Here is a 13,908-nt window from a genome sequence, read left to right on the forward strand (position 1 = left end):
TTTGTGTGATTCTTTGTACCGTGCCCTGGGTCATCACAAGGTGCAGGTTTGAACATTTCCACATAAAACCTTGGTTCGCACAACATATTAGACTGTTTATTTTAACTGTAAACCACAACTTTAGGTTTTTATATATAAAACTGCATAAACCATTATTCTGAGAATTTTATACATAGACAAAACCAAATAACCAAATAATTTTGTACAAAGACAAAATCAAAACTAACATTTTGGTTTGGTTGTTTGTGAGGCCAGCTAGGGATGTGACTTTTTGATATGCTGGGCAAGACTTAAAAAGAATGCATATATAAGGAGTGAAATAATATAAATCAATTTAAAGCTGCAATTCTATGTACAACTGCTTAACAGTAAACCTGGTTGGAATACATTTAAATACACACAGTACATCAAAACATCAGCTGATCTTAAAACTGCTTTTGTCATTATTCAGAACAGATGCAGGTTGATTGGGTAGCCATACTTTGTTGTTTTCAACTATAAAAGTAACAAACTCTGGCACAGGGTATTCAGAATTATCATTTTCCGGCCTTCTAATTCTGAGCTATTCCCCACAACCTTGCTTGAGCATTTCCTGGGCAACTTTAATCTGGGGAATGAATTCTGCAAATGATAAAATTCAATGGACAAGAATTAGAAGCCAAGATGGATTCTAGTGAGTTATGAATGAAACTTGGAAGAAGCTGGTGCTCACCTACTTTTGCAACTCTAACACTACCAGTCATGAAAGGTTTTTTTAAATGAGATTAATTTTATATTGGTGGATTTATTTATTTATTTTATTTATTTATTTTTCTCAATTGCTTACAAGATAATAGGTATACGTAAAAACATAGTTATGAATACATGGATACATATAAGAAAAATGAAAAAAAATTAAAGAAACAATAGGACAGGGGCGGTAGGCACGTTGGTGCGCTTATGCATGCCCCCTACAGACCTCTTAGGAAAGGGGTGAGGTCAACAGTAGACAGTCTAAGGTTAAAGTTTTTGGGGTTTGGGGAAGAAACCACAGAATCAGGTAGAGTATTCCAGACATTGACCACTCTGTTGCTGAAGTCGTATTTCCTGCAATCAAGTTTGGTGCGATTAACCTTGAGTTTGTATCTATTGTTTGCTCTTATGTTGTTATGGTTGAAGCTGAAGTATTCATTGACAGGTAGGACATTGCAATGTATGATTTTATATATTATACTTAGATCAGACCGAAGGCGGTGTAGTTCTAGGTTTTCAAGCTCTAGAATTTCGAGTCTGGTGGCATAAGGTATTATGCAATGAGTAGAGGAGTGGATTGGCAACCCCACCTGTAAAGGTGGTGATAATAGATAGGCATGCTAATCAAACTGTTGGTGCATCAACAGCTATTTTACTCTTGCATTTAGAATTTCAGCCTATGTTCTGTATAATATTTTTATATATAGAATTCTACAACATTCTATGTTCAACATTTTTCATGAGAGAGCTGTTGTTTGGCAGGTAAAAATATAACACTATATATATATGCCTACTTAAATATTATTTCATATTTGCAAGTACCCCCTGGATGGCTAAAAATTACCAGTTTTGCTAATGTAAGAAATCAGTTGCACTGCTTAACAGCACATGTTCCTTCCTTGGAAAATTGCGCACATAAGTTACACATTTTATGTAAGTGCAGGAAAGATAGAATCAAGTACTGAATACCTGCTATAATGTTCCATTTCTTAAATGTAGGTATTCTCTACCTTTCTCAAATGCAGATCCTGAAACTATTAGCAGTTCTTAATAATTGCAAAGTAATTTAATTTCTGAAGGGCAAAATAGACCACCATTGCTACACTACAATTAAGGTGGGACTGAAATGCTAGAGTCCTTTCCACCATACATTCATTCCAAGTTGCTAGTGCTCTCAGCAAAGCACTATAATTAGTAGAAACACAATTGCAGATAATTACCATTGTAATATAATAGAACAGGATTTCACATCTACCACTAGCCTTTATTATAAATCCATTTGGCTCCTGATCTAATTTCCAGGCTCCCTTCAGAATTTATTTGATGTCATCTATCTTGTATTTTAATGGCCCAGCTTTTGTAATCTAACATTAATTATATTTCCCATTAAATATTGGGAAAGGCTTCTATTTGAAGCACAGCTATTTTTTAAATGAGAAAATGTTACCTTATCTTACTTTGATTCCATTTCTTTCTGATGGCTTTGTCATCTTTTTTTTTTCTTGCTACATATTAGATTATTGATGTGCTGAACTCATAGATATAACCATATCTCTTTCAGAGAAGATATGCAATTTGTCATTTGGAGGGAGATAGGAAAAACAACAGCCTCTCTTTCATCATTCTATATGTTATTTATATATTTCTCTGGTTTTCATTACTATCATAAATATTAATACTGCAATCTTGTTCTTAAGCAGAAATATGCTACACTGGACACAACAGGATTTGCTTCCGAGATTTATTCTACAATATCTACTGCTTTTCTTTTCATTTTGTGAGTTTGCTGCTTGCATAAGCAAGGATGAATCTATAAGCCTGCAGAGATAGAAAGGTTGGTGTTTAACATACAGCATCTCATTTCCACTCCAAAAGAGAAAAGTACAGAGAAAAGGGTAACAGAAAAAGAGTATTTTCCCACAAAAAATGCCCTTGCATGGTCATTGCCATGAATAGTTAGTTTGAACCAGATTCTGGTCCATTCTTTTTTTTTTAACTCTCTGGGATATTCAAGAACCATCATCTAACAATCCCTCATTAAAGTAAATAATCATCTTAGCTATTTGATAAGTCATTCATCTCAACTGGAAAATGCAAAAACAACTTTAAAATATTGTGGTCTCATATTTCCAATGAAGTTGTCAGCGTTGGAAGCCATATTGAGATCCAATGCTCCCACGCTGCCACAATTGAGTCTGGGAAAGAGGGAGGGGGGGAATTCATTTGAGTATATCTAGTTAGACAAAATAAAATTCTTTCGCTGATACAAGGTCAGGGAGAGTTGCGCATAGTGAAAAGGAAGTCTTACTTTGGGACGGATGGTGATTGGGCCATGTGATGTGGTGATGGGAATAGGGGATAGATTTGTAGTTTTTACTTTTGCAAGGAAGCCCGGAACTTCAGATTCAGGATTCCACAGATGTATCAGTTACTATCAAATTAAAGAAACTTTTGAGAGATGTCTGTCTTGGAGTTATTGGTTGGAATGGAGGTTTGCTGGAATGCTGACAGAAGTATTTGGCAATGCCATGAATGGTAAAATAAGCCACCATAAGACTATCTTCACTGAAAATTGTTTTCACTATCTTATTAATACAAATGGTCTTTTTTTTTTTTTTTTTTGCTAAGCATTACAAAACACCAGCCTTCCCCAACCTGACACATTTCAAATACTGATGTTTAGACTAGAATGACCAGCTAGCATGCCAAGTAGCCGATTCTTGACTTTCTTCTTGGACTGCTGTACCTTTTTCTATATTCTTTTTTTCATCTCTTTTATACAGCCAGACTTCCATGTTCTGCTTATACTGCTTTCCTATCATTAATTAAAGCTTTTCAGTTGCAAGACATCACACAAACTAATCATACACTAATTTGTCATTTTAGGAGAATCTGCTTCTTGCCTGGTGACTTAAAAGGGGCTTATCCTTTCAAACGAGAAGTCGGTCCAGTGTATGGTAGAACAAAGGTAGGATAATATTTGGTTAAGATAAAGTGAACGCTTTTGCAATACTCTAGCAATTGAACTTAAATGTTATCTGTACAAAATTTACAATAAAAGGCTTATTATAATCGGTGCACATGCTACAGTAACAATCACAGATTTTTCTATTCAAAATGCTGAAAAATAATCTTGATATAGTGAATACATTTCAAATTAATTCACCAGTTTGAGTATTTCAAGTTTATGTTTCTAGCACATTCTATCAAACAGACTAATGCCATAATGGGACTTAGTTGTAGGGAGAAATAGCTTATATGACATTATTGCATCCCCAGGATTGTAACTAAATTGTCATTTTTATACATCAAAAGTATTCATTATATGACCAAAGGTAACAGATTATTCCACATCAGAAAACATGAAAGATGAGTTTGAACAGTTGATTTATTAAGATTTATGTGCGGCTACACAATAGCCTAAGATATAATATGGTTGGTTTGGTTTTGGCTTAACAGATTGTATGGATCCCAGCTACTATGTGTGATCCCAGGTAAGTCATGATTCATAGTGTAGCATGTAAGAATCTGGACATATTCATCTTCTATTTCCATCTTGATCTTAATATTGAATTATTTTAATAAACAGAATTCAATATTAATCTGTGAATTATTGTATTTCAAGGTAAATGAAGGGCCATTAACATGACAAGATGCTTTTCCCTTGTCTCTATGTAAACTTTTACTTCTGAAATGCTCATCATTCTTACAAGTAAGCTCCTTGCAGTGTCTACAAATCTTTTTGCTCAATGTTCAATATCCTGAATGAAAATCAGTGATATCCTCAAATAATGGAAAATCACTGCTGTCCTTGATGGTGATTCACATAGAATTGCCCACAGTCAATATTGATAGTATGTCTTTTTAAAAGTTCTAAAACAGCTCACTCTCTTGAAGTAGGTCCTCTCTATATATCAAATTCTTCAGGGGCAAGTACTTCAGTTTGCTCCAAAGCTGAGCTGGGAAAATAACAGAAGAATGGAGCAATTTGATACACCCTGGCTACTGGTGCTTCAAAACTCTTATTTGTACAGGCACATTTTCCCAATAAGCCTAGGATCATGTCATTGTCCGTTTCTCCTTAGAAATATTGTAATCGAGGCTTGCATATATCTGGGAAAAATTATTGTCTTGTTTTATGAAATAGTCTGGTTATATATTATGCAGCTTAATACAGGTTTAACCTGTATTAGAAATGTGATATTAAAGAGTTTCAGAGATTAGCTATAAGTGAAATGTGTATTCTGGTTACATCCTTTTTTATGCAAGCAATCAAAACTTCCACAAAAATAATGTTTTTCCACAAGATACATGTTCAGGTTTTGCAGTAGACATCGTACTTCAGCTTGGTTCCCAGCTTGGTTCCAGCTAAACATTCCTTAAACTTAGCATCCATTTGCTCATTTTCAGCCTTGCCAAAAATATTCTTCCAATCTCCTACAATGCCTGCAACGAAAAGAAAATGGGAGGCTAAAAGAAAACAGAATCACTTACTTGATAGTTCTAATAACAATTCAAAAGATTTGTAATTTGATAACTGGGCACAAAAATGATACAATGCACTGAGGATTAGAGAAATGTGAACCCATCCACCACATTTCTGTGGTTCCTTCTTAGCCAAATCAATTAAATCTATTGTCTTACTTCCAGCATTTTCTGTCATGTACAAGCACCAAAGCCAGTTGTGAAAATGAAGCCAAAACCTCTTTATATGCCCGCAACCTATTATGTAGTCTGCAGGCAGCCATAGCAAGTGAAACTTGACTGAGTTTAAAACAAGTTCAGCAGGGCCAGTAATCCTTAGAACTTGGATACAAATATTATAATAATGATTATAGTTTTATAAATATGCATATCTTAACCTCAAACTCACACTTTTAAAAATACAGGATAACCAATGCGCTTCCAGTTCAGATAAGGGGACGAATCAACAAAAATGTGGGTTCCCCTCAACCATCGCCCCTTTTCTATTTACCGCAAACAATATCAGATACTAGTTTGCCTTTCCATGTGCCAATTTCAGAAATTTAAATATAACTTTTGACATTCTGAAACCACTCACCTGATGAGGAGGCACCAGAAAATATGGATAGGTCTGCATCAACCTTTTACAGATAGTCCTCAACTTACCACAGTTCATTTAGTTCAAAGTTACAAGCACAGAAAAAAGGGACATATGAGCAGTTTTCACAGTTATAGTCATGAACAAAATTCAGACGCTTGGTCACTGGTTCCTACTTATGATGGTTGCAGGGTAACCCAGGGCCATGGGATCACCTTTTGCAATCTTCTGACAAGCAAAGTCAATGGGGAAGCTGGATTCACTTAACAACCAGGTTACTAATTTATCAACTGGAGTGATTCGCTTAGCAACAGTGGCAAGGAAGGTTGTAAAATGAGGCAAAATTCAGTTAACAAATGTTAAAACACTTAGCAAAAGATAATTTGGGCTCAATTGTGGTCATACATTGAGGACTACCTGTACATACCTCTACTCAGTACAGCACAGAAAAAAGAATTAAGAAGCAAGCAACAGAAAGTAAATAGATAGGTAAGAGGAAATAGATTGAAATATAGTTAAATATAATTTATAATGAGACCATAGACCCATGATGACGAACCTATGGCATGCATGCCACAGGTGGCACGCAGAGCCATTTGTGTAGGCACACAAGTCCCAGCCAAACTTACCTGCACTGCGCATGCCTTTTGGCCTCTTTTGGCCTCCTAGAGGCTCGAAGGAAGCCTCTGCAGCCTTTGGAGGCTGAAAAACAGGCCCGTTTCATCACTTCCTGTATTTCCCTTGAGCCTCTGGGAAGCCAAAAAAGGCCTCAAGCGGGCTGAAAATCAACTGGGAGGCATGCAGTGCAGGTAAGGGGGAGGTGGGGGGATTGCATGCGCAGGGGGCGGGGGGGCTGCACGCATTGCCTTCTGGGTGCTGGCACACGCGCGTGAGTGCAAGCACAATTTTCGGCACAGGAGTCCAAGAAGGTTAGCCCCTACTGCCATAGATCTTTCTGACCTTGCTTCTACCATAGCTGTATTCCAATTCATACCTTGTCTTTTCTTCTAGAAAACTTTTTTTCCTTTGATTCCTTCCATCCATAAATTTTCAGGCTTCCCCTTTCTCTGCAGCTGTTCACTTCTCAATCACAAATTTTGGTAGTACAGGTAGTCCTCGACTTACAACAGTTCCTTTAGTGACCGTTCAAAGTTACAATGGCACTGAAAAAAGTGACTTACAACCTTTTTTCACAGTTAGGACCCTTGCAGCATCCCCATAGTCACGTGATCAAAATTCAGATGCTTGGCAACTGACTCACATTTATGACAGTTGCATGCCTTGGGGTGATGTGATCAGCTTCTATGACCTTCTGAGAAGCAAAGTCAATGGGAAAACCAGATTCACTTAATAACTATATTACTAACTTAATAACCACGGGGATTCAGTTAACAACTGTGGCAAGAAAGGTCATAAAATGGGGTAAAAATTCACTTAACAACAGAAAATTTGGGCTCAATTGTGGTCGTAAGCCGAGGCCTTCCTGTAGTTGTAAACCCTACAAAGTATGTTTGCTGTGTACAATTATGAGACATTCATAACCAGAGATGCTGTGAATGCTCATCACTTACTAATGGATACTTTCAGGGATCATTTCTATAGTATCCAACTAGAGAAATGCACTCAAACACTGGAGGCTTTCAAGAAGAGGTTGGACTGCCATCTATCAGAAATGGTCTCCTGCTTACAAGAAGATAAACAATTTTATATGATATGAGATTTGTTTTATCAATGGTTGGATAAAAAGACATGGTAATGTAATAGACTAGATAATTCTGTGATAGAAATTTAATAGATTGATATAAAACATAATATAGACATATATAACCATTGGTTGAAAATACAGTATAACATAAATTTTAAGATAAAATTTGGAATATCTCATATAAAATTGATGGAATAAATAGTTTAGTCATGGATGATTAATAACTGATAAATATATAAGCATATGTTAGTTTGGCAATGTGAAAATTGATATAAACTGCGGGTAAATGACTATAAAAGGATAGCACAAAAGATTGGTAACCAACTGTATATAAAATGGAAGATGGTTTTATGTTTTTATGTTTTGTATGTGTATGTTTGTTTTAAAAATAAAAAATAAAAAGTCTTTATAGATTAGAAATGGTCTCCTGCTTGAGCAGGGGGTTGGACTAGATGACCTACAAGGTCCCTTCCAACTCTGTTAATCTAAAAGTGAATATCAGAAAAATACTATTTCCCCATTTCCTTTTTTTTTTAAACCAACCTTTCCTGAAAAGCAGTGGACCAGCCACACCATGTGTTTCCTGCGACTTATCACGCACTGCTTGGAAGGTAGTTCTGTCTGCAATAGACTGAATTTGCTCAGTAGTAGCGGGGAAACCAAAGAAATCAGCTATTTGCTTTACTCCCGAAACCAGGTCCTGAAAGCAATATGGTGACATGATTAATATCCCATGTAAATTGCATAAACTGTATTTTTGATATGAATTATTTATATTTATGTTATAAAAAGCTGTATTTCTTAGGGTAAGCTTGAGTAGCTTCAGATTCAAAATCCATTGTTAGATCTATGAACTTGAGCATGAAGCAAAGTCGCAAACAATACACCTACTATACTATACACCTACTATATATGGAACCATACAGACTATAACCCATAATAGGTATATGGTGGAAAAGGAGAAAGAGTAAAAATCAGTTCAGTATCTCTTCTTGCACAAATACACAAATACTTCAGGTATTTACATCATTAAGGTACATTTTATGGGAAATTATCATAAACAAGTGGCATTTTTTTAAGAAAACAGGATATCAACTTCCTCCAATGGAGCTTGTTTTTCCTGCTTCCCGTAATTTTGTAATACAATTGCTTTCAACCAGATGAAGACAAAATGGCACAGAAAATGAGTTTAAAATGTATTTTTAATACCATTAGAGCATTAAAAGCTCTGCAGATGCTAAATCAAAAGAGAAGCCCAAGGTCATTGCCCTATAATTCCAGGGGTTTATGATATGGGTGCATTGGGATTATTCACTGTGAGAGAAGTAACTTTTTCTATTCTTTCTTTCTTTTTTTTTCTAATCACTCTTCAGGTGTTCCAGGATTCTCCCAACTTTCAGAACAGGACAAGGAAATGACCCATACTGAGGCTTGAATTCCAGCCTTTTGGTCATGCCATGTCTTATAAAACCAATAAGAGAACCTCTTTTTATCTGATATACATGGAGAAGTTTTGCTCGTGATTATAAATATACCCACCTGTTTTAATTCCTCATATATCAGAATCAGAACATTTTCATCATCTATATGTTTGTTCCAAGCAATAGCCTGATCAAAATAGGATCCCCAGGCAACTATAGTATAAAGGCAGTATATTAAAATGACTTTATTTGTAAAAAAAAAAAAAGTCTGCAGAAAGCATAACAGCAAGTTATTTTTTATATATTATTGCACTCATACTCTCTCCGGATAACATATAGTATTGTGGCAAAGTGTCTTTTATTAAACATCCTTTTTCTTTTTCATTTCCTTGTTCTTGTATCTAGGCATCAACCTTCGTATCATCTCTAAAAGATCTGTAATCCTCTAAAGACAATAGGAGTTGTAAGGTAATAGTATCTCTTCTCCTGGCAAGCAATGTGCTAATGGTGTTTGTTCTGCTGGTTGGAAACAAGTTTCTGTTTCTACTTATGTAAGCTCTCAAGATACAAAGACTACAAAAGTCTTGCTGGGAACTACCAAATAAATGGGGCCAGCTCTTGTCGAGAGCACTTGTGAGAGTTCTCAGTTCAGCTTTGGCTAGAGACAAAAATTAGTTTTCAAAATCCTGACTATCTATGCTGTCTATCCCAAAGTCACGTCCAGCAAGTAAACTTTGCAAGCTTTAATGCTATTTCAAAAATCTGTGGGGTCTTTTTGCTTAGGGCAATAGAAATGTGTTCGTGTATACCACAGAAAATGAAGCTCTGATCATATCATTTTCATTTCTCTTAAAGCCAAACATTCTTCCCAAGGGTGTCTTACTTCCTAGAAAAGCAAGTTTGACAGCACTCCTATTAGAAATCATAGCAGTGGCACATCTCTCTCTCTCTTTTTCTTCCCCTGGTGCTCAGATTGATCAATTTAGCCTAGCATTCTGCTCCCCAAATTATTATATTTGAGCCAATCTGAGAAATTAAGACTACCTTCTCCATTCATGAATTCTGGGAAAAAGTCCTTCCATGAATTATAACTGGGAATGGTTGGTACATTATTATGAAAATGGAAAAGCGATGTTGCTGTATCTTTAGGATTTCGAAACAACACCAATATCTAAGGTAAGAAAAAAGAAAAGACATTTTAAATTTCCAGTGACATGAATGAAAGTACCATATTACTGGCAAAAGTCCCTGTTGATGCTGATGATTAGCACTACCTAAACTATACTTAAAAGGAAATTAGAGGTTGAAATTATACCCATTAATTTTTCCTTCAGAAAGCTGTCACCTATACTCCAAATCCTCTTGTCGTATCTTTAGAAAGGCTACCAGATGTGGACTGCCAAAATCCAATCAATCACCAAATGGGAGCAGAGAATTAGTTTTCAGTTCTCTTTTTTTTTTTTCCAGTTCTCTCTTTTCTCACTGCCATTTTGTGGACCTTCAGATTTGGGCTGCATAAAATGCCATCTTTCACACAGCTGCCACTATCCACTGACCTCTTGTGGTCAAGGGAGTTTCTTTTCTAATTAATTTACATTATGTAGAGTTACTAGACACTTCATATCCCATGCTCCTAATATGTATTTATAGTTTAGTAGCTAAACTATCGCAATACCTAATGTTATGAAATATCTGCTAGGCTACATCAGATACTTTCCTTCCAAATGTTCTGGACTACAGTTTTCTCAACGCTTTGTCATGCTAGCTGATCGTTTGTAACCTGAAAGGTACAGTACATAGCTGCCTAATTTCACGCATTATATCATTCCCATAAACATTACAGTAGGTCCACAACACTCCCATGAATTGCTTATCTAAGAAACTGCAGAAGTAAATGTTATCAGTGAAACATAATGCCTACCTTGGCTTTATTTTTGAAAATAGATTTCGGCAGATAGCTGTAATGGAGATGTGTTGCCACAATCCTTGGAGAAGGAAACTGTTTCATCCTCTTTACAAACAAAAACAAGGAAAGGAGAGGGGACATATAAAATGGGCTACTCATGTATGTACAGATTGGCTGTACTGATATATAAAAGTAATTCATCGTCTATATCAAAAGGCAGTTAGAATAACTTTGATTCTGTAAATCCCATTTGCACATTTATGACACCAAACAGTACAATATTGAGATAGGCCAAAGGTTTCATATCATCTATCTTTACATTCCAGACAAGCAATAAAATCACAACCCATTCCTGTTGTGACTAGAGGACATCTGATGACTAGAGGATATTGTTGGAAGACTAGAGGCATTTTCCAGACAAAAGAACTTTCTCTATTGCCTATTTCATTGCAACAACTACCACACAGGTGCAAATGAAATATCCCATTTTAAAAAGCCAAGTTTTGTTACTAATTAACCTCAAACTTTCCTGGATCTCCACACTCCATAAATGGCAATTCTGTGTTCTCCTGCTTAATTTTCAATGTTGTGGCAATCAGATCATTCACTATGAGAATCAACCAGTTTACTCCTGGGGAAAGAAAAAACAGGAAAAATCATAATAAAATCTAAGGAAAATGTTATTCTTGTTGAACATGGCAAGGTTTCATTATCTCAACTTAATGCAAAATAATTTGCAACCAGATATGATGAGATGGAAACTATCCATTGGTTTCAATTAGTGTACAAGTAATATTAGTTGTACAATATTTTAAAGCTGTATCTTTATCAGATTGCTAAATTATAAACTATATAGTTGCTTCAGTTTATAAAAGCATTCTTCTATGTTTTGATATATTCCCTCACATGTAATTAAATAAATATCTTTGTTTATACCTCAAAATCAGAAAGGAATTTTTACTTCAAGTTGGGGTTTCCATTTTTGTTTCGAAGCCAAGTTGGGGTGTTTGTTCACCATCATAGACAAAAAAGCAGAGTACACATGAGGAAGTAGGTATAGCTAGTTTGGTCTAGCAGTTAAGGCACCAGGACAGAAACCAGAAGACTGAGTTCTAGTCCCATTTTAGGCATGAAAGCCGGCTGGATGACTTTAGGCCAGTCATTTTTTCTCAGTCCAATTCATCTCATGGGTTATGATTGTGGGTAAAATAGAAGGAGGAATGAGTATGGGATATGTCCATCGCATTGAGTTGTTTATCAAAATAATAAAGTTAGGATTGAAAAAAACTTTAAATAATAATAGTTGGAGAACACAAGGGAAAGGGCAAGACAATGAATGCAACTAAGTTTTAAGCCTAATTATAAAGTCATGATTTAGCTGAAATCTTTGAATCAGGCATTACTGATTCTGTTGAATAAACCCTACTCTGTTGAATAAACCACATTCACACACTACACTAAGGCAATTTTTTTAAAAAAACATATTTAGCATGATGCTTGAACCATAAAGAAATGTATCTTAAAATAATATAAAGCATTTTAAATAACTAAAGTATAAATTTGCACTGAAATCATCAGGGCAAAAACTATCAGTTAATGGCACATGACAATTTTTCATTGTTATAAAAATACTTTTAAGTTTTAAAAACCTCTTCAAATAAGGTAATGAAATGCTAATTGACATATTCCAATCATTCCAATCATTTTATTTACCATTCTGTTCTTTCCTTTGTGTTTAGCTTATATAGTTTACTTACATAATACGGAATTTAACACCAATTAATAATTGTAAACTAATTCTGGTACAAAAAGTTTTATTAGAAACTTTTATTAGTGGTGCTATTTCCGTATAAACCATCTCAAGGGTAATGATAAATATTATGTAACACCTTCAGATACACAATATTAAAAAGGTGTTTTTTTAATAGTTGCTTATGATCTCATTTGGCAACAAAATAACAAAAGAGTTCTATTCACCACATTTGGGGTAAGACACCAATACCGCATCATCTTTTCTGCTTTCAAAATTCTCCAGGGCTTGGAACGTCTCTGCACTGCACACTGTGCTCGGGTAGGGAGTTCCCTTGTAGGAAAAGAGAAGTTCGTGAAGTTTAAGGCCTTTGGATTTTTCCAGCGCTTTCTCTATTTCATCTACGAATTTTTTCTCTGTCATGGTTGCTTTCTCTGTACTAAGCTAACTATCCTGTTGTTAAGGCACCAAAAGCTTTTAAAGGTATTTTGAGAGGTGGACAAACAGCATGATACTTATCCTGTTGTTTTTTTGCCTTATATAAGAAAGCCAGCCAGCTTGGGTTACTGTTTTTTGCTCCTCCCTTTCTATTCTCTAGGAGAAAAAAACTATCAAGTCCTCCTGTTTAAACATTGTTTACATTTTTGCAGGCAATCCCCATTTAAACCAAGAAACTTTGACTTGGCTGGGTCAACAAAGTACAATAGATTAAACACAGAAAGAGGGAGGGAAGTGGGGGGAGAGAGAGGTGGCTTAATAAGCATCTCCAATCAACATCAAATTTATTTCAATGTATATGGCCACCCGTTTTATTGTAGTGACTCTGGGTCACAGTTACAAAATCACAGTTACAAACACAATATAACCAGAAATAGATTCATCCTTGGCAGCCAAGAATATTACAATTTAATGTCTTATACCATAATCAGGAACTGATTATGATGGTAGTTATACCAGATGCTCCCAAATTATAGGTACAAAACACCTTTCTATGTAGCCATCCTATGTTTACAGTATTGGGCAAAGTACAATAAGATTATCTTCAGTTTCCACCACGTTAACTCTATATAGTGAGCCATTTGCCGTATTATGCTTTACAAGTGCTGCAGAATGCAGAGCTGCACCTGCAGCAGGTAGTTTAATTTTTCCTTTGAACTGAACATACTTCATTGTACTGTACTGCGAGGTGCATTCCTAAACACGCCGACAGAGGGCGTACTCTGCCGGTTTATTGCTTCAAAAAAAAAGGCGTTATTTGCGGGATTCAAGTAAATTGCGTAACCTCGAAGAGGCCACCTTTGCATATGCACAAAATGGAAAGTAGTAGCTAAG

The 13,908-nt window shown here is 35.6% G+C and overlaps 1 protein-coding gene and 1 pseudogene across 1 annotated transcript; one reads left to right on the top strand and one right to left on the bottom strand.

The window, feature by feature from the left end:
* Positions 1 to 4,102: 4,102 nt before the first annotated feature.
* LOC113413226 (sulfotransferase 6B1) lies at positions 4,103 to 13,177 on the bottom strand. Its single transcript, XM_026669313.2, has 7 exons — positions 12,804 to 13,177; positions 11,345 to 11,457; positions 10,842 to 10,931; positions 9,965 to 10,091; positions 9,039 to 9,133; positions 8,043 to 8,199; positions 4,103 to 5,178 (listed from the first exon to the last, which is right to left on the bottom strand). The coding sequence occupies exons 1-7, from the start codon at positions 12,997 to 12,999 to the stop codon at positions 5,048 to 5,050; spliced, it is 909 nt and encodes a 302-aa protein (XP_026525098.1). The 5' UTR covers positions 13,000 to 13,177; the 3' UTR covers positions 4,103 to 5,047.
* LOC113413348 (small nucleolar RNA U3) lies at positions 7,366 to 7,465 on the top strand (annotated as a pseudogene).
* Positions 13,178 to 13,908: the final 731 nt, after the last annotated feature.

This window comes from Notechis scutatus, chromosome 1 (genome assembly GCF_049901735.1).
Source record: "Notechis scutatus isolate UNSWTSFEM ecotype Mainland chromosome 1, rNotScu1.2, whole genome shotgun sequence".
Taxonomy (NCBI): Eukaryota; Metazoa; Chordata; class Lepidosauria; order Squamata; family Elapidae; genus Notechis; species Notechis scutatus.